Raw genomic sequence first — 27,639 nt, 5'->3', positions numbered from 1 at the left:
GCCCTGCCAAAGCCTTGCGACCAGTACAAGCACAGGACCATCGCCACTGGACGTGCTGGTAATATTTATTTATTTCCCAAGAGCAGAACAGTCACCTCTACAGCATTTTCACACACCCTGAGCCAGGAAGCAAGAGACTAAGTTTAGCAATCGTTAGGCTACCGATAAATCTCTTCTAAGTCCCTTTCATCTTCTAGAGCCATACCTCGAAGGCAGCAGATCATCGAGCATCTGAGCTAGAAGCACCAGCAAAGGAAAACTATCACAGTTTTAGCAGCTTTTACTCTCTGGGCTTTTTACCAGCTATTACGGCATCCTCAGAAGCAGAAAAGAGTTGCAGTGCTCACCTTCAGGCCACTGCATCGCACACACGACTCATTTGCCTCGTTACTTGAGCACATTGAGGGAGAACGGGGCGACGTCCTGCTCTCCGCAGGCTGAGGCTGCTCTTCCCTCCCTTCGGCTGATGAAAATAGAGCTTCTTTTTGTATGAAGTGGTTGTATTTGATCACAGGAGCTCTGGAAAAAGACTTCTCGCTTTACAGTGACCTACAAGGAGCTATACATTTACCCCATATCTGATTTTTTTTTTTTTTAAAAGTCATCACCAGTGAGCGGTAATTCCTTGCAGCTTTCCCGGGCAGACACCGTCTCGCGGGGACCGGAGGAGCGTCAGCACCAGGATCCGAGCAGTGACACGTGGGTACGTCAGACCGAAAAAAATCTGTCAGTGCTTAAAATTCTGGGTTATTTCTGTTCTGCTGTACTGGATCGGGGTTACACTGAGTCATTATTCAACATCAGCTACATTCAAGTTAAAGAAGGCGGAACTCTGGCTACCAGTAAACTCTGCCAAATCCTGTCACAAATACATCAGTGTTGTTTTGGGAACATGAGTCTGGACCCCCCTGAATCTCTTCTAGTACCTCACTAAATAGGGAAAGAGATACTCTCATCTCTAACTCTTCAAGCAGACAACATTACTTCCAGCATCAGCATAGAGGGGAGAAGGTACAGCAAGAATTTCACCTCCCTTTCCAGCTGGGTGACTTTCCTGCAGTTTCCTGATCTTGTATCAACACTCCCCTCCACTAAAACCAGCCTCTCTTCTCACGTTCTGCACTGAATCCGTCACGTGCACTTTCACCAATACTTACAGGAAGACGCTATCAAACAATAAAACCTTTTACTTCTTTCTTTCCGATGCAAATTTTCTCTTTTTGTTAGACAGTTGTGTTCTGGTGCAATGACCAAGAAATCGCGTAATTGTATCGGTGGCGTATACCGGGTCAGTCACAACTAGGCAAACCTTCATTAAGCACTCGGTAATTTCAAAAGAATTTAGCCAACAGCAAAAAAGGAGACTTCACGTCAACTGCACACGCTGCTCCCATGCAAGCACTAACTGGAGACAGGCAAGGAGACGAGGCGGCTGCAAAATGGGTTTATAACGGCAGTAATTTGTTCATTTGTGTTTTGAATAAATAATGGTGAGCTACTGGAAGAAGACTGCAATTAAAAGTAATGCAATTGAAGAGAATGCACTCTCTTGCATTAGTTACAACTCTTTGGGATTTTATTGGTTTTATCTTTACTGAGGCTGGTATGACCACCAGCCAGCTCTCAAGCCTAACTGCAGGAGACAGGTCCAGATGAGCGAGGAACGAGGACCTTCTCCGGAGGCGTGCCAAGAGCGAGGAGCATCCCCGCTGCCGTGCGGGAGGGACAGAGAGCAGCCTCGGCAGCAGGTACGGACTGTCGGCTTTTCTTTCGGTTCTCATCCACGGACGCACCAGCTAAGACTATTACAGATGAGAACTTTATAAAGAATGATACTGGAAACGGCTGGATTTTCCTCCTTGGCCACAGCAGCCCCATCAAACACACCCACCGTCAGATGCACGGGCTGCCCAGCTCCACAAACCTCCAGCTCACAACACAGGTATGAGAAAGTTACCAAAACATTCATTCCTGTCAGAAATCCGCATCCTGGAGGGACGGACACGCAGCTGCCGACCACCTCGTCGGTCAGAACTTGCCTTCAGCAACCCTGCTGAACCCCGCTCCTCGCTGGCTAACGAACCCGTTGCACCCCAACCCAAACCTTTCCTCTGCCTGCACGACCAAAGAGATTTGCTGAAGTACCACAGACAAGAACCCTACTTTTGGCTATTAACGTTCAAATACTGGATTTCTATTCTGTTTCTAGATGATCATAAATAGAGCAGGTCCGAGATGCCCAATGCCAGGAGTGACAGCTTCCAGAAAGAGACGCAGCGCGTGCCTGGCCCCACCGTGAAATTGGAGCGCAGGGTGATGAGCAGAGCACAGCGTGTCGCTTCCCCCGGGGAGCACAGCCTGGGAAATGCAGTTTATTCACGGCCGCTTGCTGCTTCTCCATCTGGACAGGTCTCTGAAGGTGCAGGAGAGACTCTGCGAAGGTAGATGACCCAGCAGACGAAGAGATTCACATCAAGGGGGTAAGTTTACTTCACAAGCCAACGCCGATTTCAGTGAACTCCCCCGTTACGAACCGCTTCTTAACGGTGCCCAGGAAATGATGGATGTCCCGCAGGCTGGGCCACCGAGCTGACATTTGTCAGGGGGTTCAAGTCCCTGCTCTGCCAGAGGACTTCCTGCATGGCAATGATATCTCTGCACTTTAATCCTTCATTTGAAATAGGAAGACCAGTGCTTCCACATCCTACAGTATTATGAGGTTAAATATACCAGAGACCGCGAGGAACTCTGAGGAGTTTGAAGTGACAGTCCCAGTGCGGTCGTTGGGCAGACGCTGGAGATAAACCACCTTTGCTCGCAGGTCCTCTCTGGACTTTAACCCAGGAGCAACAGTTGGGTTTGTTTTAAAAATTCATCTTGCCCAAATGAATGGCAGTTTGAGAGCTTCTCCCAGCCCCAAAGGAACTACAAGTACAACTGCAAGAGTGAACAAATTTCACATTTACAATTGGAAGAAGGAAGAGGTGGGGTGAAACGTCCCCCTCCTCTCGCATCTCGGGCAACCTCCACCCCAGCACAGATGCTCTCGGCACGAACCAGCAGCGGTACAGCCCACACCCCCACGGTTACAGCGGGGCTGCACGACTCGCTGGCTTTCCTGCTGCTCCTCCTCCGCAGAGCCCAGCGAAGTTGGTTCTAGCCAAGCTGCCGGATCCTCCCAGCATTCCCGGCATCAGCCTCCCAGGAGGGCGACCGGGTGATCGCAGTGCTGGGATCTGGGGCTCAGGGTGTCTGTGCAGAGACTGACTGTGATTCTTGCTCAAGACCTGACTAAGCGGTGCAAACAGCCGGACCAGAAGACAGCCAAAGGCTACGGAAAAGAGACAAGGTTGGGGTGAGCCACTCCCCACCGGGGAGCCTGCCGGCTAAGAGCTCTGCCTCCTTAGAGGCCAGTCACAGGGAACAGAAAAGCATCTCAGACATTTCACCTTGTTAGGCTGAGCGGCTGAAAATAGCCACAAGATGAAAAATAAACCAGTTGGACAACTTACCCAAATGTAATGCTAAAGCAAACGCCGAGCAGCAAGCTGGAGGCAGGGTGCAGGACCAAGACCGAGCTGTCTTCTGACCTGAGCCCTCGGTGCATGGAGGTCCAGCGGTGTTTGAAGACAACGCCACTTGTCACTGCAAAAGGGACAGCTTGTCCAGCACCGGCTGCTTCAGCTCCCTCTATAACCCGTGGAAAGGAACAGGCATCTCTGAGAGCAACTCCTCCACCTAACACAGGCAGATCCATATGAGGATACCCATGTCTGCGGTGACGGCACAGCAATACTACACAATTAGATCAAGACGCAACTTCTAAATGGCAAACTCAGGGTTGAGCCTCACCCTTACAGTCACATAACCATGAAACTTTTTTTCTCCTTTCCCAAGGCAGGGGGGGGGGGGAAGTAAGAAGAGATCCCATCTCCCACTTTTCATATCAACAGCTGTAAGCAAAACTTCTGTGGAATTCACCATGCTGTCTGCAGCGTGGGAGAGGTGCACTGAGTGCCCCCAAATACCCCTTTCCACCTCTTCTCTTTTTTAATGATACAAAAAATTAAATCAAATGAGAAACAGGACAATCTGTTTATCCACAAAACATGCAGTGCAAATATTCAGGGAACGGTGCAGCCCACAAAAAGCCACAAGAGCAGCACAATCCTTGACATGCCATGGGATGCTGGGTAGCTGCGGTGCCGCTCGCGCCCGACAGCCCCGCGTCCAACACAGCCTCTCCTGTGGCTGCAGGGAGAGACCCCCGAACCTCCACAGCCACAGAAGCCCCACTGCTCTCTCAGCAGCTGCTGAGAGCTTTTTGGATGGCTGAGCGATTTCCAAAGGTTTGCATAATGATAACAAACAAATTGGTCTGCTCCAGCGTGGACACAAGCCTCCAGGAGCAGTTTCAGCAAGCGCCGAAGGGAATCACGACGCACCCAGGCTCCGCAACGCTGGAAGCACTCCTCTGGTTTCCAGCCACGGTGGCCAGGTGACCCCAGCACCTCTGTGCTCTGCCAGAGCCAGGAGGACAGCACCCGAGGGGCAATGACGACAGCACCCGTCACTGCCCCACCGAGAGGTCCCTCTGCCCGCCGGGTGCGCTGCCGTCACCATTCCCACAAATGCGTCAGCACCTTCTAAGTCAGTTTTCGCACTCCCCGGTTTCCCACCTTCTGGAGTATCTCCTCCTTTACTCAGAGGGCCTCCAGGACACAGCTTAATTAAACAACTCTTCCTAAAGCTGCACCAAGTGCCATTTCAAGCTGCCACCGCTGATGGAGGCCGAGGAACCTCCTCATCTCCCCAGCACGGCGGCAGAGGGGTGCAACTCACAGCTCTGGGGACACCCGCAGCCAAAGCCAGCCCGGGGCTCCCGCCACACAGCCCGGCTGGCAGAAAGCATTTCCAACGCCTTTTGCCTTGGGGCTAGCGATCGCTGCGGGTGGCATCCCACTATGGGTCACTGCCGGCGGGGGGGGGGAGCCCAAAAAGCCACACTCACCCTCCGAGACCGTGGGCATCTGCTACGGAGCAGAGCCGGGGGCTGCTCTGGCAGAGCCCAGCGCGATCCTACACCACCAAACCCCTCCGGAGTTTCACCAAGCTGCAATGGGTTTGTGCCTCAGTTCTGGGGCTTGTCGCGGGGGACTGGCCCATGCCCTCCTGCGCAGGGGGTGTAGGTGGATGTGCAAGGGTTCACAAATCACGCAGCAAGAGCACGGGCACAGACAAGTCGCTCTTCTCTGATCCTTTCCACAGGTTCTACAAGGAACAAAATTTTCCACTCCTCATTCTGTAGTTTGAGGAACAGATACACCAGGAAATAACGGGGAACACCAAATCGCTATCTCCTTTCCAAAATGCTCAGAGATGATCTTTAACCAACCATGTTCACACAAATTCTTTATTCCCGACTTACTTATTCTCACTTCCTACAAGCTTAATGCCAGTGATGATGCCAGACTCCGATCTGGCTGTAGAAATATCAAAAAGCAGAGAAAGCTTCGAGGCTCCGTGCAGCCCTGCACAGCCTGCTGACAGCACCGCTTCTCCCTCCAGCAATAAGCTGGAACAACGACCGCCAGCCCTCGGTGCTAAGGAACATGCCGTAGGTAGGAAGAGCCGTCGTGCGCAGGATTAAGAAGGAATAACGCTCCCAACAGGCTGGCTGTTCTGCAGGTTATCCTTGCCATACTTGAAATCTTTTCAATAACAAGCACAAGTCCTCTGGGCCAGCACAAGATGACATACTTTGATTTTTGCTTTAAAACCGCAAAGCAGCTAGAACAAAAAACACTCGGGCGGCATTAACAATAGCAGCTACTTGGAAAATAATATTTTCAGAAATTGTTTCTCCCAAAAAAATAAATTAGGTTTTATTCTGCATCTGTCTGTCTGTATCAAGTTTAAAAAAAAAAAGAAACCAACTCTTTTTTCCTTTGGCTTACTCACACATTAATTATGTACTGGCACTCTTACAAATCTAAACATACGCATTGCTTAGTAGCTTTAATCCTGAATTATTTCTCCCTTTCCTGCAATACAAAGCTTAACTCGACTAGCAAAGGGGCAGACTGCGCAAACAAGCAAGCTGTTCATTTGTAATTCAGACGAGGAACATTCTTAAAGTTCTCGTGTTTATTATGTTCCTATCCTCCGAGAATCACAGAATTTCAGGCACCAGAGCTCAAAACATGAAGGAACAAATTAAACTGACCTTAAAAACTCAGCCCTTCAGGGAAAAAAGATGCAAGAAATACTTAGCTACAAAAATAGTGTCTTTTCTTGCAAAACATGCAGGGTGAGCATGTTTGTTAACAAACATCACGGTTTCCTGTCAGATGTTACGGCTTCCACTTCCCGAAGGCTGGCTGGGACCCGTAAAGCCCCCTGTCACTTCCAAGCCCTGGAGAAGGTGAGGGGACGGTGCAATTAAATCGATGCAGAGCTCCTTGGTGGGATAAAGCGCGCTTACAACGCGGCGCTGCGCTTGCCTCGGCGACGCTGCAGAGACCTCTCGTAGCCAAGGTTCACATCACGCGCCCTCGCCAGACGAAGGGGCAGCAGCTCGCGCTGGCGAGGGAGCAGCTTCACGGGACGCTCGGTGGTTCCCAAAGGCAGCCTGCGCACATGTCCGCGATACGCAGCGAGCTAATGCATTTTCCAAAGTGGAAAAAATAGGTTACTTAAAAATAGGTCCATAATCCAAACAAACAAGCATCCTGATACTATTTCATAAAGATAAAACAAGCAAGCCTAGACAATTCAAGTAGAAAAACACGCACAGTTATCTTAATGACTTCCTTATGTTCCTCTGACAACTTTCATATCGATTGTGAGGTGGGTACTTCATCCTGTAACTGCCAGTAAAAACCAGTATTTCAACCGGGTACAGTCGTGCACCGCTCCGCTTATCGTCCGGCCCCGCAGCAGGGACGGCACCGAAAAGCTCACCCCAACGCACAACTGCACCGACCCCACTCTGGCAGCTAAGAGGTAGATAATTATTTTATGTAAGTGAAAGGAATAATTCACCGGTAACTCTTCCACCCCAGTGCCCGTCACTCAGCTCTGCGCTGGCAGAACGCTGGTTTTAAACACACAGGCTCATGGTTTGAGGCAGAAGCTTCTCAAGACTCACACGTGCTGCAGGAGTAACGGAGCAGCAGCTTAATTAAAGAGTCCATCATCTATGTCTGCCTGAGGACCAGCATCAACTGCTAAAAAATGAACCAGCATTAAGGAGGTGCCAGAAAACTAATCACGCGGGACTGCGGGGGCTGATTAAAATGAAGGTAGAGGAACAATTAAAGCCTGCCAGAGTGACCCACTCGGGTCAGATCACGCAAGCAAAGGCAGACGGGTCAGCAAGACGGCCGTTGCCTACGCACACATGAAATTTCTCTCCAACTCCAGTAACAAACTAAAGCCCTCAGGGCGGGAGGCGGGGAGACAGAAGGCCCCGAAGGCCATCCTCTGCAACAGGGAGCGAGCGTAAGAGAGGCCGAAAAGCCAAGTTATTAATAGCACTTGACTAGGATATAACGAAGGGTGATCAAATCTCCTTTTCCAGCCGCGGACCGGAGGGCTTCCCAGCTCGCGCTGCAGACCTTCACCCAAAGAGCAGCTAGAGACCCATCTCCCGTTTCCAGCACCGGTACCCGCAGGGCGGTTCAACGCAGCCGGGCCACCCTGGGATGACGTCCCCCCAGCAGGTACAAGAGGGCTCATTCCAGCGGGAATCCCAGTGCTGCCCAGTAAGAACCACAGCGCCCCAGTCCCCAGCTTGCTCTGCCTGCTTCGGAGTTTATTTCTCCCTAGCTAGCTTTGTTTTTAAAGTAAAGCTAATTAACGAAGTAAACAGCTTTTTCAATGCTAATTAGATTGTGCAATTAGGACTTTCAAAAACAAAACACAAGGCGGTTACATTCAAGCAGCTGAAGGCAGCAAAGGGGTGACCAGGCTCGGCACTGAATCTGGGCTTGGAGGACTACAACAGGACAAGTGCCACCGCCGGCTCCTTTTAATCAGCACGGCCTCACCTTGAACAAGCAGGAGAACTTTTAGAAACAGAGGGATAACCTCAAGGACAACTGTTACTTTTCAACAACCTGCTCATACTCTCTCCTTTTAACAGACAAATCCACGTGGAATTACACCAGGATACCCTTTTACTTCCCTTCCCTCACCAAAAACCAGGCAGACCTTGAAATAAAATTCACTGCAGGATAACGCAGATCCTCCTGCAGCATCCGTCTAAAGCACAGCGTGTGCCGGACAGACATCTGTCCCCTGCCCGGAGGAAAAGGAGGTGAGAGCACTTCGCAAGGAGAGAATTATGATGGACCAATACTCACCAGGTAGCCCACGAACCAAACACAAACTGAGCGGGCAAAAGAAAAGCAAATGCTTTGTCTTTCTCACTCCCTTTCAGATGAGGCACGCTCCGTTTCACCACGACCATCAAAGCATCACCATAAGGGATGTCAGGAGGCTTCATCACACATTTATTGTTTGATAGAACCCCAGACGGGTTTGGGTGGGAAGGGACCTCCCAGCCCACCCAGTGCCACCCCTGCCATGGGCAGGGACACCCTCCACTAGCCCAGCTTGCCCAAAGCCCCATCCAATCTGGCCTTCAACACTGCCAGGGAGCCAGGGGCAGCCACAGCTTCTCGGGGCAACCTGTGCCAGGGCCTCAGCACCCTCACAGGGAAGGATTTCTGCCTCACATCCCATCTCCATCTCCCCTCCTGCAGCTTCAGGCCATTCCCCTTGGCCTGTCACTCCCTGCCCTTGCCAGCAGACATTTCCCTCCCGAGTTTCATTCCCTCCTGAGAAGAAAGGACAGACAGGAGGATTGCTGCTTTGGACTTCCCACGTGTGTGCACATGCGCATGCGTTTCCCTGCCTCACCTTAGGAAAGGCACAGTTTGAAGCAGGATGTAAAGAAAATCGGCCTCAGTCTTTTTTTTTTTTTTTCCCCCTGTAGGAGTTCATTCCAGGACTGCGTGTTTAGGGAGGAACCCGAGTTACGCCTCGATCCACACTGTGGGTGATGGCCCAGCCCTGCACAGCCAGAGCTGCTCCGGGCTGCCATGGACGGAAAGAGGGGGTCTGGAAGGTGCAACCCTGAGAAAAGAGGATTCGGCAATGAAGACCCCGAAAAGGCTCAACAACCGCGTTCAGCCTCTGTTTCCAGGCACTGCGAGCTCCACCGGCAACGCTGCCCATTTCAAATACTGCCTGGGAGGCACCTGAAGCATGCAGAAAGTTACTTTTCAAAGTAATAAATCAATAAATTATATATATATATATATATATATATATATATATAAATAAAAATCCAGTCTCCAATCCAGCTGAGCATCGCTGCCAGTTCCTGGGCCAAGCCAGGGAACAGGATCCGCAGGCAGGAGCCAGGAGCTCCCCAGCAGCACCACAGCCCGACCGCACTTCCAGCCAGCCCCGGGCCCCTTCCACACGAGGCTGCGCTTTGGTGCCAAAAGACAATTTCTCCAGCTCTGAGAGCGGTGATTCCTCGAGATGAGTTTCGTTACTAAACGAAGTAAAGGCTGTGCACTCCACTGAGGTTTCCAGTCAAGAACATTGACTATTTCCTGGCAGCGTTTTCCAAGTACTCTCCAAAACTACTTTTTCTCCCTTCCACTAAGATTTCTTTGCATTGCCCAACCCCAAGCTGCTACTCGCACGTGCAAATTCTCAAGTGCAAGTGTGTATCTAGAAAGAATTGATTGTGGCTAAAGCAAAAAGCACAGTAGCAAAATCCTTCTGGTCCTGGAGACAACTGCTCCTTTAAAAAGCATTTCATCGTAAAGCAAGAAAAGCGTCGTTGTAGTTCACTAACTCCTCTGGGTTTGTGGGAAAGACGGGGTTATGAGTTACCGCAGGGAAGGTGCGTTCCAACACGCCAGGTCGTGTACCTCCTCGAGGCTGCGGTCCTGGGCAGGCTACAGTAGAATTTGGAGGTTTCCCGCACCCTAATACGGAGGATGAAATCCTGCCCGGGTTCTACAAACAGAGAGCAGGCAGATCAAAGGTGTCTCAATTAGCTCCTTGTATCTTAGCATCACCAGTTTTATGCTGATCTCCTGACTTCAGCTGATAAGGCTTTTTCTAAAAAAGCATCTTACTTGCTGCAGTGGATGAAATCAGAGGCTCTGGCAAAGGAATACAGGACAAATGTGGATTTTGGCATCACAGTGGCTGACGTAAACTTCAGCACCATGAAATAAATACACTAACATAATGTTTTGTTAACTAAGCAACTAGTGATGATAATATGTAAATTGGTAGATAAAGAAATAACCATCCCTTTGTGTTCCCACCTGGCAAAGATTACTGCATCAGGCTTTCAAAAGCCACCACTAAGTCCACGTTCTGCTCATCCATCAAAAGGTTTCACTACGAGTTCAAAGTCCAAAAACGATCACCTTCCAGGCTAGAGGCTTTGTAGCAAAGGATTCACTTTCAATAAACCCCTGCATCTTCAAACAAGTACAGGAGTTCTCAGCTGCAGTGTTCAGCATCCACATCCAGAACTCTATTTTTAACCCCTATCAAATTAATGACTAGTTAGAAGCTTGTGGTTGTAGCCCCCTTCATCACACTTACTTTGTTAAACATTGACGTTCCTTGGCTTTACGTGTAGCTTAGGCACAAAGTGCTACAGGCAAACGTACTAACTCTGAGGATATGCATTCAGGTTTTCTTTTGATACCATCTTCATATTTTCATAGTTTATGTTCTGGTAACACACCACCATCCCCCCCGGCTGGGGTGAGAACGCTGTGTGTTAAACACCACTTGAACAAGAGCAGAGACTCCAGAAATCTTGTGATCAAGGAATCAAGAAAGGGAAGCAGGAGACTGGCACAGGGAGGGTGAGAAAGGAAGGGAAAGAGCAGCAGTTGTGCCTTGGCATAAGTAAATGCCAAACCCTGCCCTGTGCCACAACCGCACTGGGGGGGGGGGGGGGGTGTCCCAGCCCCTCACTGCTCCCCCCCCCACCCTTCCAGCACACAAGGTTTGTGTCACCCAGAAAACGAGTCCATCTCACCACGCTATCCAGAGCCCGTCTTCTAACTGCTGCAGGAAAGAGAGACAGGGAAAAGCTCACACTGGGATCCCTGCTCTAAGTGATGCCAGAACAGGGACCCAACGAGACCCCAGGCCTCCTCCAGCACCGGCAGAGTGCGGCAGGTACAGCCCCGCACCCCTGTGGATGGAAGATCGCAGAAAGCAATCTCAGTGTAAGATGAAAAAAGGCTCAGGGGAGGGCAGGCTTGTACTAATTCCATCTCACTGTACGGAGGTGCGCAGGTATGAATCTAGCAAAGCAGATCGCTGTGGATGAAAAGCATCCCCATCAAGGGAACCAGGAACGAATCCCAGACGCCAAAAGCATCCTTGCATCGCCTACAAACACCCCTGAAGCCCAGCCTGGAGGTCCCCAGCATAAGCAGCAGCAATGACATCTCACTGTCCACCCACACTGGTCTGCACAGAAGGTAATCAAGTAAAAAATTAAGAGCAGCAACCTCATTGGTACCAGCAGTTCATGTGATTTAATGAAAAACAGACTTTCAAGCAAGCTTGCTATTTTTATTGAGATAAAATTTTAAAACTTTTGACCAAAACATTTGATGGTGCACATAAAACTTTTGCAAAATATTTGACATAACCCCAGACGATGTTCTGATAAGGACTACTGCCAACAGAAAAATGAACAAAACCTGCATTAAATAGGTTAGACTCTGGCAACCGACAGATTACAGCAAGGAACTGCAAAAAGAAAAAAAAACCTGACCACTTTAAAGTAATATTTGTAATAATGCCCACCAGGAGCCTCTCTTGCCCCTTTTAGAGGGGGGGGTACGAAAGATCCCAGGGCTGGAAGCTACAGCTAGACAAATTTGTGCTAAAAATAACCGCCAGCGGGTGAAAACAATAACGGCAGGGTGACTGTCAGCACATCCGCCTTCTTCATGACACCGTATTTTTCTGAAACATGTGCTCTAGCGCAAAAATCGGCTGCTGGGACATTCAGGAGGTCGAGCACCTTTTGGGGTCTGCACTACTCGGGGGCTCGGCTGCCGAGGGCTGTCCTCCTCAGCTCCAAAACATGCACCACCTCCATCCCTATGCCTTGCGAAATGGCTCCTGCGCCTGTGAGTGTAACCGAACTTACATCTGATATGGGCAGGAAAAGATTAAAGATTAGGGACTCACTAGAAACACTTGCCTTCGAACAAGTCAAAGCCAGGAGAAAATATGATTTTCCCTGGAGTTCAGTCACCAACTCTAATTTTCCTCCATGGATAAAACTACCCATTTCAAACTCTGATTTAAAAAAAAAAATAAAAATCTATTTTAGGAATCAGAAACACGTAGTAATACTCAATAAAACATGCCAATGCATCCCTTGAGTGTGCAGAGGAATCTAAGCAGCTGAGTCTAACGAGCAAACACTGCTAAAGTGAAACTCACACTTCTGCTCTCTACAAATATTTCCCTGCATCTTCTGAAAAATTTCACTGTTCCAGGGAGAAGTGACCGGTGCTGTCAATTTTTTTATCCTTCAAATTATGCCATGGGTGGTGGGGGGGAAGAACCCTTTTGCTTTCAAAAATCCATCAGAAACAAACCCTTTCACTTTCAAAAAATCCATCACTCACCCACCTCTGCTTCACAGTAGGAGCCTGTGCTACAGCAGATGTGTGTGCAGCCGACACAACCCTCACATTCTGCTTCCTGGGAGCCCGTAAGGAAAATTGTCATGTGCTATCTGAGGATATTCACTGCACCAAACAGCAAACAGCAGCTCTAAAAGCTAAAAAGCAAATGGCCAAGTGATCTCAGAGGACGCGTTAACTTTAAGCTGCATTAGCAGAGTGCAACGAGCACCACGGAACTTCCCGGCTACCCCAGCAAGGGACACGGTGCAGTGATGCTGCACGTTACCTGCATCCGGAGCGAACAAATCCCCTATTGACCCCGTTCATTTTGGGTTTCAACCTGTAACCAGCTGTTCCCTTGCAAGGTGCCACGTGCTGCTCTGCACATTTTTAAACCCAGAACTAACTAGAACATTCCAGTTGTGAAAGCCCAAGAGTAACAAAAGGTACCTCTTCTGCAGGAAAAGCCCACCTGCAGGTGGTTTTATTAAGGAGACCAGGTGTCTGGACTGCTTCCTGCCTGCCCTGCTCTGCTTCTGCTCAGAGCAAAGAGCAAGTCAGCAGCTGAATCACCAGGGCTGCCACACTTCTGCAGGGCCTCCAAAAATAACTCATCTGGAAATTCCTTGGAGGCATAAACCTTGCTTCATCAGGACTGCAGAGATCCAGTTTCCTTAATGGAGCAGACTGGATGGGAACTGGCCTAAGGATTTAGGATCGCGTATAAAAAGAAACTTCTTACAGAACAGCTAGCATGCGGGCAGGATTAAGGGAGGGGGGAAAAAAAAAAAAAAAGAGAGTCAAATCCTCACGTCGCTGAGATGAAACAATCTGCCTGCCCAGGAATCAGACACCGAGTTCCCGATCGTTCGCCTGATACCGCGGTCCCAGGGACTTGCCGGGCTCCCACCAAGCAGCCCCGTTCACAAAGTGAAATGCCTTCTTAGCAACGCCGCTGCGGCAACTTCCATCCGTAGGAACGCGAACGCCCACACCTGCACCTTCCACCCTAACCAAAGCCCCCCCCGTGGGCTCCGGGCCCCTGCTCGCACATCACCCCCAACTGCTCTGCACCCACGCAGCACCACGCACGGCACCTCCCCGCCACAAGCGGGGCTCAGCGGGGCTCACCGCCTTCTCCGCTGCCCCGAACCGGTGCGTTATCCCTCGGGGAAGCCTGCACCAGGCAGGACCCTCCGGAGCGGGTCCAGGCTGCGGGTGACGGCGATGGAGGCGCGGAGCCGCCCAGATGCTGACAGCTCTGCTCGCTGCCGAGCACAAAGTCGTGCTCAGAAGGGCCGGCCCGCAGCGCTTCGGTGGGAGTTTTCCCTTCAGAAACCCTTTTAATTCTTCACCTGCAATGCTCACAGGACACAACTCCCTGGGTTGGTTTGTTAGCATGCCAGAAACTCAGCGCTGCTGCAACGAAAAGGCGCGGAGCTGAAGATTTCTGTTTCACTGCCGGCAATTAAAAGCACGTTTTATCGAGCAGGCTCCCAGCTCTGACCTCAGGGACCGTCACAAGGACGCACAGCAGACACCACTGCCCACGCCGGCTTCACGGATCCCCGGCCCTCCGCCGAGGCTGGCTCCGGCAGCAGCCTGCCACCAAAGCCTGGGCTCCCGGGGGGGGGGGGGAATCCCCCCCGAGTCCGGAGGGGCTTGGGCTTCTTGCTTTTTTTTTTTTTTTTTTTGCTGGGGGGTTGGCTCGTGGGGCGGTGGGGAGGGAAATAAGGAGGAAAACAGAGTAGCTGGCTGTTGGGCCCGTGCTGCCTCCCCCCTCCCCGGGGCCGGAGAAGCTCCCGGCCGGGCAGCGGCGGCACCAGCCCCGGGACCCCCCAGCCCTGCCCGCCCGGGACCATCCGTAACGACATTAAACACTGGCGTTTTCTGAACACACACCGAGCCACGATCCAAAACTCACTGCAAAACACTCTCATTAGCAAATAGCTGGAGCCCAGTGCAAAAATAAACACGGATTATTTTTGGTCCTTCGACCCTTGTCCTGAGCGCTGCGGGTTCCCAGCCAGGGCCGGGACGCGGCCAGCAGCAGCAGCAGCAGCAGCTCCTCTCTCCGGAGCAGCAGCCTCCAAACGGAGCCGCGGCCGGCCGGCACTGCACTACCCGGCCCGCCGCCCCTTGGCGGAGGAACCTGCCCGAAGCCACCGGGGCCGGAGGCCTCGGTGAGGCCCGGCCCGGCGGGGGGGGGGGGGGGAACGGCGGCCGGCCCCGGGGCACAGCACGCCGCTGGCCCGGATCCACCGGGAGACGAAGTGAACGATCCCCGTAGCTCCGACGGAGCCGGGAGGTTTGGGAAGGAGGCGGGAGAGGGGCCGCGGGTAAACGGGGCCGGGGCCGCCGGGAAGGCCGCTCTCACCTGCGATGGCGGTCTCGTCCAGGTGGGAGCCAGGGGAGCGCTCCCCCCGGCCCTGCTGCAGGAGGAAGCCGCACAGGACCCACACGGCCACTCCCGACCGTAAATCCATTTCCGCGTCTGCCTCGCCGCTTCCCCCGCCGCTGTCAGCTCCTCCTCGGCATCGGCCCCCGGCGCTGGGCCCGGCCGCTCAGCTCGGCTCGGCTCGGCTCCGCCGCAGCGGGCTGGGCGCTCCGGGGCAGCGCCGGCTGCGCTCCGCGGGCTGCGACCGCCACCAGCTGAGGGACCGTGGGTTATTTTCCGGTATTGCCGCCCGGCCCGGCTTCCCGCTGCCCTCGGCCCCCGCCCGCCCCCGGAAACGGCCCCGGGGTCTGCCCCCGGCCCGCCCCGCCGCAGTGGTCTCTCCCGGGGGAGCCTTCTCCCCCCCCCCTCCACAGCAGTGGTCTCTCCCGGGAGAGCCCTGCCCCCCCTCTCCTCAGCAGTGGTCTCTTCCCGGGACAACCCTGCCCCCCCTCTCCTCAGCAGTGGTCTCTACCGGGACAACCCTGCCGCCGCCCCCCCCCCCCGATAACCTCTCCCCGGTCCGCTCCTTCCCCCACCTTCCTCCTCAGCAGCGGTCTCTCCCGGGACACCCCCCCCCCGCCGCGGTCTCTCCCGGGACAGCCCCGCACCCCCCCCGCAGCGGTGGTCTCTTCCAGGCACCCGCGTCCCGCTGCGCACCGGGCCCTGGCGCCGCCGCCGCCGCACGGTTCGGTGACAGGGGGCGGAGCCAAACGTCGCCGTGCGAGACCCTCCGCGGGGCGGGGCCGCCCCCCGCCACCGCCCTGCCAATCAGGAGCGGGCGCATGGCCACGCCCCCTTCGCTCCCCCCCCCCCCGCTGGGCTCCGCCGCGCCCGCCGCTGAGCCACAGCGACCTCTGGCGGGCGCAGCGGGGGGATGCCCAGGCTGGGCGCGCGCCGCTGGCGCGGCGCGGAAGCTAAGCAGGGGCGGCCGGGTGTGACGCCTGGATGGGTGACCTCACCGGCGACAGCCTGCCTCCAGCCCCGGGAAGGTTCGTCAGAGCACCGCAGCTTGTCAGAGTATCCTGGCTTGTCAGAGCACCCCAACACACCAGAGCACCCCAGCTCATCAGAGTACCCCAACACATCAGAGCACCCTGGCTTATCAGAGCACCCCAGCTCATCAGAGCACCCCGACACATCAGAGCATCCCGGCTCATCAAAGCACCCCGGTTTGTCAGGACAGAGCCATTTTGACACCCAAGCACACAGTTGCTCACAGCCGGGCCCAGGCTGCCACACTTTGGCACCCCCCGAGACCTGCAGCACCCCACCGGGGCCTCATGCTCCCGGCGGCATCGCTGCTCACCGGCGCTGGGCTGGTACCACCAGCGTCATTGGGGCACACGGCCGCCAGCACCCAGAGCCCACCAGCCCGCGGCAGGGGACGGGGAGGTCAGGGGCTAAGGTTTCACGCGTCCTCTTCCTCGGGCACCGGGGCTGGAAGCAAAGCTCCCTGCAGGGATCGGATCCGGCCCCAGAATAGCTCCACGGCCACCGGCCCGGAAGCAAAACCCCCTCCAGCTCCAGCCCCGCTGCCCCTGGAGGCATCACCCTTGGCCCCGGAGCCTGTCAGCCGGGCAGTGCCCCGCACCACCGCCCCGGGGACACAGGACGGGGGGTTGCCCGGGGGGTACCAGGCTGCCCCAAGCCGCAGGCAGCTGCCAGACTGATTTCCAGGCAGAGGGTTCCCGGTCGGGTCCCAGCCCCGCTCCTCTGCGCTGGCATGGGGGAAGGTCCCGTGCCTGCAGAGCCCCCGTGGCTCCAACACACCCCAGGATGAGGATGGGGACAGGCCCGCTCGCTCCCTGAAGAACAGCCTTGCCCCCATGAGACCCCCCTGCCCCAGGGCGGGCAGCTGGGGACCCTCACGGACTGTGGGTGCTGCCAGGCTGCTGGGGGAACCCGTCCCTTGTGGGGACCCCCAGCTTGGGGGACTTGGCCCTCGCAAGGACCCTCGTGGCACCCAGCTCTCCTCTGGCCCTGACCCAGCAGGATGAGGCCATGCTGGGGGGGCTCTGCCCCTGCAGCAGCCCTGGGACCCTGCTGTTCCCCCTTGGGGTGCAGCGGGGTGGCCCTTGTTCCCCCCCCACTCTCCCTTCACCCATCCCGACCCCTCCACACCCAGACCCCAACAGCAGCCCTCAGGCGGGGGCTGCCATCTCCCCTGCCTACCTTCCCTCTCGCGTCCCCAGGGAGCCCGGGATGGCCGGTGCAGGCTCCCCTCCCTCCTCAGCCCCCCATGCAGCCCCCCGCCCCTGAGGTAAGGTTTCCCCAGAGCAACCGGCCCCCTGGGCTGGCAGTCGCCTACCCCAGCCTGTCCCTGGCCCCATCCCTGCCACCCAGGACCCCTCGGCACCTCTTGCACCCGAGCCCCGGGGGCAGCTGTGGGGCAGGAGCGGGTGGGTGCCAGGGCGGGGGCCAGGCAGGCCAGGGAAGGGCAAGGCCTCTGCTCCCAGCCCGGCCCCGGGGGGCTGCAGGTCCCTGTTCTGCAGTGGCCCTGGGGTGGGACGACACAGCCCCAGCACCAGGAGCCGGACCCCCGCCTGGGGCGGCGTGTCCTGGGGGCTGCGGGGGCTGCGGGGCTCCAGGGGGCTGCGGGGCTCCAGGGCTCGGGGTGCTGCCCCGAACCTGCCGCAGCCTCTGTCGGCCCCCGGCCCCACAGCCTGGCGCTGGAGACTGGGGGGCTCCTGCACCCCCAGCCCGGGCTCCTGCACCCCCAGCCAGGCCCTCACACCCCCATCCGGCATCCCGCACCCCCAGCCCGGCCCCGCAGCCCCCGCTCCCGTCCCGTCCCTCCTCCGGGCGGCAGCCGGACCCCTCTCCGGGTGGGGCAGCCCCCGGGGGAACGGGGGCCCGGGACCGGGCTGGGGGCGATGCCGAGGGGCGCAGAGGGGCTGCAGCCGCCCCGGGGACCCCCCCACCGCCCCGGTGCCCGTCCTGAGGGAAGGCCCCCGGCCCCCCGGCCCGGCCGAGGAAGGAAGCGGCGGGGCGGGCGGGGGCCGGGCGCGGCGGAGGGAAGTTTCTTCGCGGGACCGCCCGGGGCGGCGGGAGGAGGCGGCTGCAGACTTCCTCCTCCTCCTCCTGCTGCCGCCGCTGCTGCTGCTGCCGCTGCCGCTCCAGCCCCGCGTCCGCCGCCGCCGCGCCATGCCCCGGGGTGAGTTGCGGGGCCGGGGGGCCGGGGGTCTCCGCCGGGCGGGGGCCGGGTCCCGCTGCCGGCACGGGGACACCCGGCGGGACCCGGAGAGGGAGGGGGGGTCCCGCTGCCGGGGGTCCTGGCCAGGACCGGGTCCGGGTTGGGGTCCGGGTCGGGGCGGCGGGAGGAGCCGCCCGCAGGGGCCAGGGCAGAGGCGCCGGTACCGGGACCCGCCCGGAGCGGGGCGGGGGCTACCGGGGGTCCGCGGGTAACGGGGCTACCGGGGGTCCGGGGTGCCGGAGGCGCTGGCCCCAGCCGCCCAGCGGAGCGGTCCCAGGAGCGGAGCTCTGGGCGGGAGCGGGGCCGGCAGCTGCCGGGACAGAGCGGGGACAGAACCGGCCCGGCCCGGCCGCCTCCGCGGGGCTACTGCCCCCACTGCAACTGCCCCCACTGCCACCTCTGCCCCCACTGCAACTGCCCCCACTGCCCCCACTGCCACCTCTGCCCCCACTGCCACCTCTGCCCCCACTGCAACTGCCCCCACTGCCCCCACTGCCCCCACTGCAACTGCCCCCACTGCCCTGGCACCGCACTGAGCCTGCACCGGGCGCTGCCCCTCCCCCCGCCGTGCAGCGGTCTCACTGCATGAGCTGCAGGGCACTGCACAGCGTGCCCGCCGTGCCTGGTGCTGCACTGCACCCTGTGCCCACTGCGCTGCCCGCTGCGCACCACGCACCCCACTGCAATACCCAGCGTGTGCCCTGCGGGGTTCTGCACCGCACACTGCACCCACTGAAAGGTACAGCACCGCACACTGCGGGGCACTGCACACACACTGCACCGCGCATCGTTGCAGACACGCACACATTGTCGTGCACGGCACTGCACACGCCTTGCAACATGCCCATTACAACACACGTTGCACACCACATACGCGCTGCAACACTAATTGCAACACTGCACGCACTGCAACACACGCGTCACTCGCACACGCTATCACACAGTGCAACACGCTGCAACAGAGGTGCTGCAACACGTGTTCAGCAGACATGACGTAGACACCATGGTGCACGCTGCAGCCCTGGCACTGCCGTGCCCATCGCACACCGCAGCGCACGCGGCAGCGCTCACGCTGCCATGCACTGACACACTGCAGTGTGCTGGGAGGTGTGGGGGTGGCACGGTGCAGCAGGGGAGCGGGCAGCTCTGCTGTGTGACGGGGCTGTCCCCCGGGCAGGTGGCTGGCTGTGGCGGACACTTGTTGAGGGGCCACCCCTGACGACAGGCGGTGACTGTGCCGCAGCCCCGTGACTCTACTTTTGTGAAACCCGCCTGGGCCTGGGGTCACCTCGGGAGAGGCTTTGGGGAGCCCTGTCCTCCCCTGCCCTGCCTTCCCTTCCCCTCCTGGCGTGGGGCAGTGGGGGATGTGCTGTGCAGTTGGGACCAGCTCCCAGTTTGGCTCGCGCTGCCTCTCGGTGCCATCCCACTGCCGGCTCGCTGCAGAGCAGGGGCACCCATGGGTCCCCAAGCGCCTGGGAGAGATGTCTCCCCCGGGAGGGGGCGCGGTGTGGCCACGGCTCCATGGGTGGGTGCGTGGGCTGCCGGGCCCACTCCTCTCTTCTCAGTGGAAGGAGAAGCTGCCGAAGCGCCGGTGGTGGCAAGCGGCGATGTTGTCCAGCCCTCGCTGCTGGGGCTGAGCTGCAGCGGGTGTTTTGGCTGGGGCGGGTGGCAGGACTGGTGCTGGGACCACGGGGCGCGGGTGGCCGGGAAGGGGTGCGTGTATCTGGGAGCACCTGTGGGTGCAGGGGTGTTTCTGGTGATGCCGGGAGGTGCCCGAGGCCGGCACACCTCGTGGCAGCGGTGGTGCCGGCCAGCGGGTGTAGGTGTGGTGGGTGCCCTGCGTGGGCAGGGAGCAGGGGTCGGGCATCCCGCGCCCGGGGCTTTGGTTTAACTGTAGAGTCGAGTGGTGCCAAACTGGCTTGACACCCTGCGCCTCGGCCGCGCCTCCGCTGTCGGTGTGAGCGATGCCGGGCTGCTTTCTCACCCTGAGGCCAAGCAGCGTGGCCTGGCCTGGCTGGCCCCATCCGTCTGTCCGTCCATCCATCATCATCCCTCTGTCCATCCCTCCGTCCGTCCCAGGCAACCACGTCTGACCGGGAGCAGCCCTGGCCGATGCTGGTCCCGTCCCACGCTCGGTCGGGGAGGGGGTTTGGTGCCCAGGGCTGGCCACGGGTCAGGGGCTGCTCCTGCAGCATCACCCTGGGGGGGTCCGGAGCTCCAGGCCCCCGTGCTGCCGGCTTTGGCAGCACCTCAAGCAGGAGGCCGAGGGCAGGGAGCAGCCGCGGCTGTGCCGACGGGCATAGCGGGACCCGGCAGCGGAGCTCATCGGCCCGGGAGGGAAATAAAATGAGGAAATTAGTCATGACGAGCTTGCAGCTGGAAAATGAGGAAAATCAAAATCCTTCGACTCAGCATGGAAGTTATTTTAGCCACAACGGCAGAGCCCCGGGGCAGAGCCGGGGGTACCGGTGACAGCACTCCTTGGGGCACGTCCTGCAGAGCGGGGACCCCATCTCAGCTGCGCCAGCACCGGGTCCCCGCCGTGGCAGAAACCACCCCCGCCCCGCTCCCGCAGCGTGCTGGTGCCGGGCTGGCGCGCTCGGCCCCACAGGGTCCCTGCTCGGTATTTATAGATTTTATTAGTTTCCTCTTTCTGCCTGCTGGGGCGGCAGCAGCGCCGGGGGGGGCTGCGCTGTGCCGCTCCCCATGGAGCAGGAGCGACCCTGGCCGATCCCAGGTGCTGAGCCCCAGCCCCACAGCTCTGGGTCGGTCTGGGCTCCTCCGTCTGTCCAGGGTGGACCCGCGAGCGCGGGCAGCGACGCGCACACTGCAGCCTCTGCTCCCTGCCGGCACCGCGCGGGGTGCCTGGTGCGGGGTGCCTGCAGTGGGGTGCAGGGTGCACGGTGTGGGGTGCACGGTGTGGAGTACAGCGTGGGCCGCGCATGGTGTGTGATGTGGGGGCTGTTGCGCACAGCGCGCCATGCATGGTTTGTGGTGCACGGTGTGGGGTGCAGGGCGCGCCGTGTGGGGTGCAGGGCGCAGGGTGCACAGCCCGCGCTGCACGCTTTGGTTTGGTTTGGTCAGGTTTGGGTGCTGTGGGGCCGGGGTCAGCCAGGCCGGCAGCGGAAGGGGAGCCCGTGGGGGCGGCTGCTCCACTCCCCCGGTGGAAAAACCCAGCGGGGGGATGCCCTGACTGTGAGAGATGGAGAGTGGGTTTTGCTTCCCTTTTCTGCTAAAGAAGAGATGAGTCGCTTTTCCCATCCCGGGGGGTGGCGATCAGGGGGGAGGTCATGGTGCATCACCCGCAGCGCCGCTCGCCCACCTGCGCCCTCTCCCCAGCACCCCAAATCCTGTCCGAGTGCCTCAGGGTGGGGAGGCTGCGCTCACCCAGTGCTGGGCAGGGGCTGGGCCGTCTGGGGGCCGCAGGCTGTGGGACCCTCAGGTGCCCCGGTGTCGGGGTGCTGCGGGGACTGTGAGCGACCTCCAGCCCCTGCTTGGCACCGCAGGGATGCCACCGTGCAGCCCCCAGCCCGGCGCTGGGGGGGTCCTGGCCCCCGTTGGGCACGGCTCCCGCCTCCCCTCCTGTGTCTTGTGGTGGGGGACAGGGAGGGCCGGGGAGCCGGAGCCCGTGTGGCTGTGGGTCAGGGACACCGGTGGCCCCCGCACCACCCCTCACCCTCCCCGGGCAGCTGAGGGAGGGTTGGGGCTTTGGCAGGGGCTGTGGGGAGCAGAGCCCCGGGGGCTGCGGCTGCACGGGCTGGTGTGGCAGAGGGGCAGCGTGCCCCCCTCCCTGGCACCCAGAACGGGCCGTGGGGCTTTGGCTCATCTGCACCAAGCCCCCTCCTCAGCCAGCAGTTCGCCCGGTACATGCAGGCAGCACGGCCGTGCCTGCGGGTCCCCTTGTCGTGCCATTGGCCCCGGCCCCGCACCCGGAGCCGGCGGTGCCCGTGGTGCCGGCAATGGCGAGAGCAAACATGGCCCTGCGCGAGCACCTGGATCCCGCCACGGCCCCTCCGCGGGCAGCGTGTGCACCCACGGTTGCTGCTTGCCAGTGGCAAGCCTCGGGCCGCGCTGGGGTGTCACAGCCCCAGGGGCCGTGGGTCGTGGAGAGTGGCCCGCTGCCTCCTCCATTGCCCCGTTTCCCTGTAGCAGTGATGCTCTCATGGGCACGAGCGTTTCCGCTTGCACCCCGTCCCCTTCCTTAGCAGCTCCGTTGACTCGGCCCGGGCCTCTCTGGGGATGGGTGCCCGCTGGATGCCAGCTCACCCCAGGGTGCCCACAGCCCTATGGCTGGTTTGGGGCTGTGGGGTTTGAGCTCGGCGTGACCAGTGTGCCATGTCCCACTGCAGGACTGTCCCGGGGCCGCGGCTGGTGCTCGGGGGCCGCCCCGCTCCCCGAGGGATGGGGAGCCGCAGGCAGGAGCACTGCTTTGTCCCTGTGCGCTGGGAGAGCCGCCCCTCGCACCCCACTTGTGACCGTGGCGGCTTCCCCGCGTCCCCCACCGGGGCTGGCTCCTGCCCATCTGCCGACGTTGTCCTGGGGCTCCAGTGGCTCTTCCCGCCCGTGTCCTTCCCCTGGCTATTCATAGACAGCGATGGGCTCCGGCCACATCTCCCCCGGCTGCTCTGCCAGCAGGGTGTCCCCGAGACTCCAGTACTCCCTGGGGTGCCCCGGCAGCCTCTCGGGGCAGCAAACTGCCCCCGTGTCCCCCTGACCTGGGACTCCTGTCACTCCCACCTCAGCTGGGTGACCCTGGCTGGCACCCAGGACCCGCTGCCGCAGCTGGGGGGGGATCCCCAATCCCCTGGTGTCACACCGCCAGCCAGCTGGTCCTGCCTGGGGGCAACGGGGACCCTCCGCTGAGCCCCACCATGTGCCGCAGGATGGCTGTCCAGCATGCAAATAGCTATGGGGACCTTGGGGTGCCCGTGGGGACACCGGGGATCTTGGGGTGCTCGTGGGCACTGGGGACAGCTGGAGGCTGGGGGTGCCAGGGGGCCGTGTGCCTCATTGAGGGCTCATGGAGCACCCTTGGGTGCAGCAATACCTTGAGGTGGCTCCTGCTCCAGGGTGCTGCCCCTTGCCCCCCTGGGACTCCTCCACCTCCCTGCCCTCCCCACCTATGGCATCCTGCACCCCTTGGCTGGGTCCCCCCCAGTGACGTCCCTGCAGCGGGCACACTGCACCCGCCGTTCGCAGCTCCCGCACCCCCGAGTTTGGGTGGTTTTAAACCTGCCGCACGCTCCCCCCACCCCCCCGCTCCTGCCCCCCCCTCAGCTGAGCCCTGTGCCGCTCGGTGCACCTCCCGCCCTGCCCCGCGGGGTCCCCGGGGACATGGCCGCTCCCCAGGGCCCACAGAGGGAAGGTTCTGCAAAGAAAACCAAAGGCTGGGGTTTAGAAAGACTTTTTGTTTGTTTGCTTTTTTCGCAAAGCAAAGCCCAGGTTGGGTTTATTCTGGCCGGGGAGCGGTTGGGTCCGGCCCCCAGCGACCCAGCGCCTGCTGGCATCTGGCCTGGGAAGAGAAGAGAATTTCAATCTAAAATGTGAACAAAAGTGGCTTTCCAGGAAAATTCTTATTTTTGCCATCTCTTCTCATCAGAATCTCATTAGAAAAGGAAAAAAGAAAAATCGCTGCAGCGCTGCCAGCTGCCCCAGAAGGGCCGAGGGAGACCGAGGCAAGTGGGGTGTCTGCGCCCCCCAAGTCTCGTGGGGGATGGAGGGGGAACGAGGTCCAAACCGGGTCCAATAGGTCCAAACCGGGTCTGACGTGTCCCAACCAGCTCAGCCAGGTCCCCGCCGTGGTGCAATAGGGGGGTGGCTGTGTCCTGCTCCGGGGGCTGCCCCAGGGTACCCCCCCCCCCGCCCCACGAGCCCGGGGCAAAGTGACGGGGTGGCTGCAGCACGGAGGGGCCACGGGACACGGCACCCCACGGCCCCCGCGGCCCCACTGCATCTGCATGGTCCCCCCCACTCCGTGGCTGGGGGTGAGCAGGGTGCCCGGGGCTGGGTGCCGGCCAGGGCTGTGGGGATGGTGGGCGAGGGGCCGCAGCAGCGCCCCACGAGAAATGAGGGTGCGGTGGGCACCGAGGGCAGCTGGCGGCTGGCCTGAGCCGGGCAGCCCCCATGGGCAGGCGGGACCCCGGGGGGGCCGAGGTGCTGGGGTCTCCCCTGCGCCCCCGTGTCCCCTCCCCGGCACTGTACGGTGACGGCATGGGACAGCGGGGGGGCAGATGCAGCCCCGGGGAGGGTGCCCGTCCCTGCGCAGCCCTGGGAGCCCGGTCTCCCACCGCGCTGATCCTGCTCCCGCCACCCCGGCCCCGTGCCGTAGCTCCAAGCCCTGCAGACCCCGGCGGGGGTCCCGCTGCCTGCTGCTGCCTGCCCTCCTGCCTGCACCGTCGCTCAGCCCCCTCCAGCGTGAGGGAACCTTTCGGGCTGCCTTTGCCACCAAAGCAAGGAGAAAATCGAGGCCGACGGCCAGGCGTTTACTCGTGACCCTCCCGGGATCCCGCGCTCTGCGAGCAGCCCTGGTGCTGCTGCAGCCGGCTGGCTTCCTGCTGCGGGCAGGCGCTGCCTGCGGCCGGGGCTGCCTGCGATGGCCCCGCTGCTGCCGTCCCGTTCACAGGGATCCCCCCCCCCCGCCATGGAAGCACTTTAGCAGTGGGGAAACTGAGGCACGGCACTGCCGAGTGGCCTCGGCGGGGTTCAGGCCGACTCCTGCTCGTCCTGCCCGTACCCAGGGGTGCAGCGGTGCAGGCAGGGAGCCAGGCAGGGCGGGGGTCACGGCACACCCGGCCCCGCCGCGGGCAGGAAGCCGGGTGTCAGGGCGGGAAGAGGAAGAGCGACTTCCCCATCCGAGGGGGCAGGGTCCGGCCCGGCGGGGGCTCTGCCGGGGGGCACGGCCCCTTCGCCCTTCCCCAGCCACGCTGCCCCGGCCCCGCGGCTCTGGGGAAGGGTCGTGTCCCCCCAGCCCGGGGCTCTGGGCCGATGCAGCATCCCCGGTGCCTCCGCTCCCTCCCCAGCGCTGCGGCACGTGAGCCGCTGCCCCGGCTGAGATAACGCTCCGGCCCTGATAAATCCTGTCCGATGGCTGGACCCCGCCGGGGAAAGGGGCTGCCGGCCCCAGCCCGACCCCCGCGGCTGGGCACCCTCCCGCCCCGGCACCGTAGGGTGTCCCCGTGCCTCGGCTGGGCTCGGCAGCGCCCGGCTCCAGCCTGCAGCAGGAAAGGGAGCAGGATGCGGCCCTTAATGGCAATTGCAGAGGGAACCTGAGGAAGGCAAACAGGGAAATGCGCCCGGGCTCAGGGATAAACACAGCTGCCGGAGCGGACGTCAGCCCCGAGGGGCCGTGCCAGCAGCCGCTCTCCGGTCCAGCTCCGGCACCAGAGTGGCCTCTGCCCTGCCGGGGCAAGCACCGGCCCCGCTTGGCATGTGTAGCACCGGGGCTGGGGTGCACAGCAGCAGCCCACGCACTCCCACAGCCCAAATCTGCCCCTGGCTGCACGTGCCCTCCTGCCTTCCGTCCCGTACTGGGCTGGCATGGCACGGCACGGCATGGCACGGCATGGCACGGCACGGCATCTCACAGCATGGCATGACACAGGGCGCGTGTAACCTGGCTGTCTTGGGAGCACCGTCCTGGGGACGATGCGGTCCCTGTGCATGCCAGCCGTGGTGGCACACGTGTTTGCCCTGGGTCAGGGGATGCGGTTCCCCGTCAGGGGGTCTCTGGACTGCTGTGACCACGGGGGCTGCTGGGGGGATGCGCCTGGCCAGGAAGCTCACCCAGGCTGCGGGATGGAGGGTGAACCAAGTGTGACCTGCCCCTCTGCACCCTCCGGCCTCAGGGGGTCCGAGTGGGGGGACCGCGGTGACCCCAGCCCCGGCGCGTCCCCCTCCCCTGACCCTCTCCCCTCCCTGCAGGCTGCTGAAGGGGGACGCGAGGGACGCCGAGCCGTGGGGATGCAGAGCATCAAGTGTGTGGTGGTGGGCGACGGGGCGGTGGGGAAGACCTGCCTGCTCATCTGCTACACCACCAACGCCTTTCCCAAGGAGTACATCCCCACCGTCTTCGACAACTACAGCGCCCAGAACACGGTGGATGGCAGGACTATTAACTTAAACCTGTGGGACACGGCCGGCCAGGAGGAGTACGACCGCCTCCGGACACTTTCCTACCCCCAGACCAACGTCTTCATCATCTGCTTCTCCATCGCCAGCCCGCCCTCCTATGAGAACGTCAAGCACAAGTGGTACCCGGAGGTGTGCCACCACTGTCCCAGCGTGCCCATCCTCCTCGTCGGCACCAAGAAGGATCTGAGAAACAACCCCGAAACCATGAAGCGGCTCAAGGAGCAGAACCAGGCGCCCATCACCACCCAGCAAGGCATCAGCCTCTCCAAGCAGATCCGCGCCGTCAAGTACCTGGAGTGCTCGGCGCTCAACCAGGAGGGCATCAAGGATGTCTTCACCGAGGCGGTGAGGGCTGTGCTCAACCCCGTCCCGGCCAAGCCCAAGAAGCCCTGTGTCCTCTTGTGACAGGGCTGCTGGCGACCAGTGAGAGACGATCCTGCCCCTGCCCTGGCCCCGCCGCCCCCGCAGACACTGCCCGGCACTGCCAGAACCCCCCCGCCCGCCCGGTGCCTCCCCGAGCCTCGCTGCCCCCCCTGGGGACAGCGGGACCGGGGCTGCCAGCCCAAAGCCGCCAGCTTTAATAATACAGACCTCGTTTGCACTAACTGGCCGTCCGCCCCGGGGGCAGCGGGGCTCCCCCAGCCCCGCAGGACCCCCGCCCCGGCCCTGGCTGTCAGCGTTTGCTTTTGGGTGATGCCTCTCCGGTCCCAGCACAGAGCAACGCTTCCTGAGAAGGGGATCCCCGGGGTGGCCGTCCCCCCCTCCTGCCCTGAGCACCCCACGGGGACCTGCCACCCCCACCCTGAGCACCCCATGGGGACCCACCAGCCCCAGCCCCTGTGCCAACAAGGGCACGGGGTGAGGTCTTCAACCCCTCTGTGCCAGCCCCGGCACTCGGCCACCTCCGAGCATCCCGCTGGCACGGTCACATCCTGCCGTGGGGTCCCGGTGGCTGCGCCGGGGGTCTCTCGGGTGGGTGCTTGGGGCGAGCCTGGGCCCAGCGCCAGGGAAATCCATCCCCGGTGAGAGCGGAGCCAGCACTGCCGGCAGGCTCTGCCAGAGGAGTGTGTTCCCACGCCGGCTGGTGCCGGGGCTCCACAGGGCAGCAGGACTCGCCTGTAACCAGCCGCTCCCTGAGATGATGCTTCTTAAATAAAGAGAACTGCCCAGGC

General features: G+C 60.1%; 2 protein-coding genes across 13 annotated transcripts in view; one reads left to right on the top strand and one right to left on the bottom strand.

Annotated features, from left to right (window-relative positions):
- The window catches only part of STIM1 (stromal interaction molecule 1), a 97,153-nt gene extending 81,312 nt beyond the window's left edge, over positions 1-15,841 (bottom strand). For 3 of the 11 annotated variants that reach the window (XM_054832259.1, XM_054832277.1, XM_054832285.1), the window contains exon 1: positions 15,085-15,436. In XM_054832259.1, coding sequence (XP_054688234.1) covers positions 15,085-15,193 — 109 coding nt within the window. In that variant the 5' untranslated portion in view covers positions 15,194-15,436. Of the gene's footprint in view, positions 1-15,084; positions 15,439-15,680 lie in introns of those variants that run through there. The other 8 variants (XM_054832229.1, XM_054832239.1, XM_054832268.1 and 5 more) reach the window with 6 other exon arrangements.
- A 2,316-nt stretch (positions 15,842-18,157) lies between these two features.
- On the top strand, positions 18,158-27,639 carry RHOG (ras homolog family member G). 2 transcript variants are annotated; one of them, XM_054840741.1, is made up of 2 exons: positions 18,158-18,298; positions 26,258-27,639. In XM_054840741.1, the coding sequence occupies exon 2, from the start codon at positions 26,297-26,299 to the stop codon at positions 26,870-26,872; it is 576 nt and encodes a 191-aa protein (XP_054696716.1). In that variant the 5' UTR covers positions 18,158-18,298; positions 26,258-26,296; the 3' UTR covers positions 26,873-27,639. The 2 variants fall into 2 exon arrangements, with proteins under 2 accessions (XP_054696716.1, XP_054696707.1); XM_054840732.1 differs by lacking the exon at positions 18,158-18,298 and adding an exon at positions 20,648-20,960.

The sequence above is a fragment of the Grus americana genome, chromosome 1 (genome assembly GCF_028858705.1).
Source record: "Grus americana isolate bGruAme1 chromosome 1, bGruAme1.mat, whole genome shotgun sequence".
In the NCBI taxonomy this organism is placed as follows: domain Eukaryota; kingdom Metazoa; phylum Chordata; class Aves; order Gruiformes; family Gruidae; genus Grus; species Grus americana.
The sequence above is the reverse complement of the archived record's forward strand: the minus strand, read 5'-3'. Positions and strand labels throughout refer to the sequence as shown.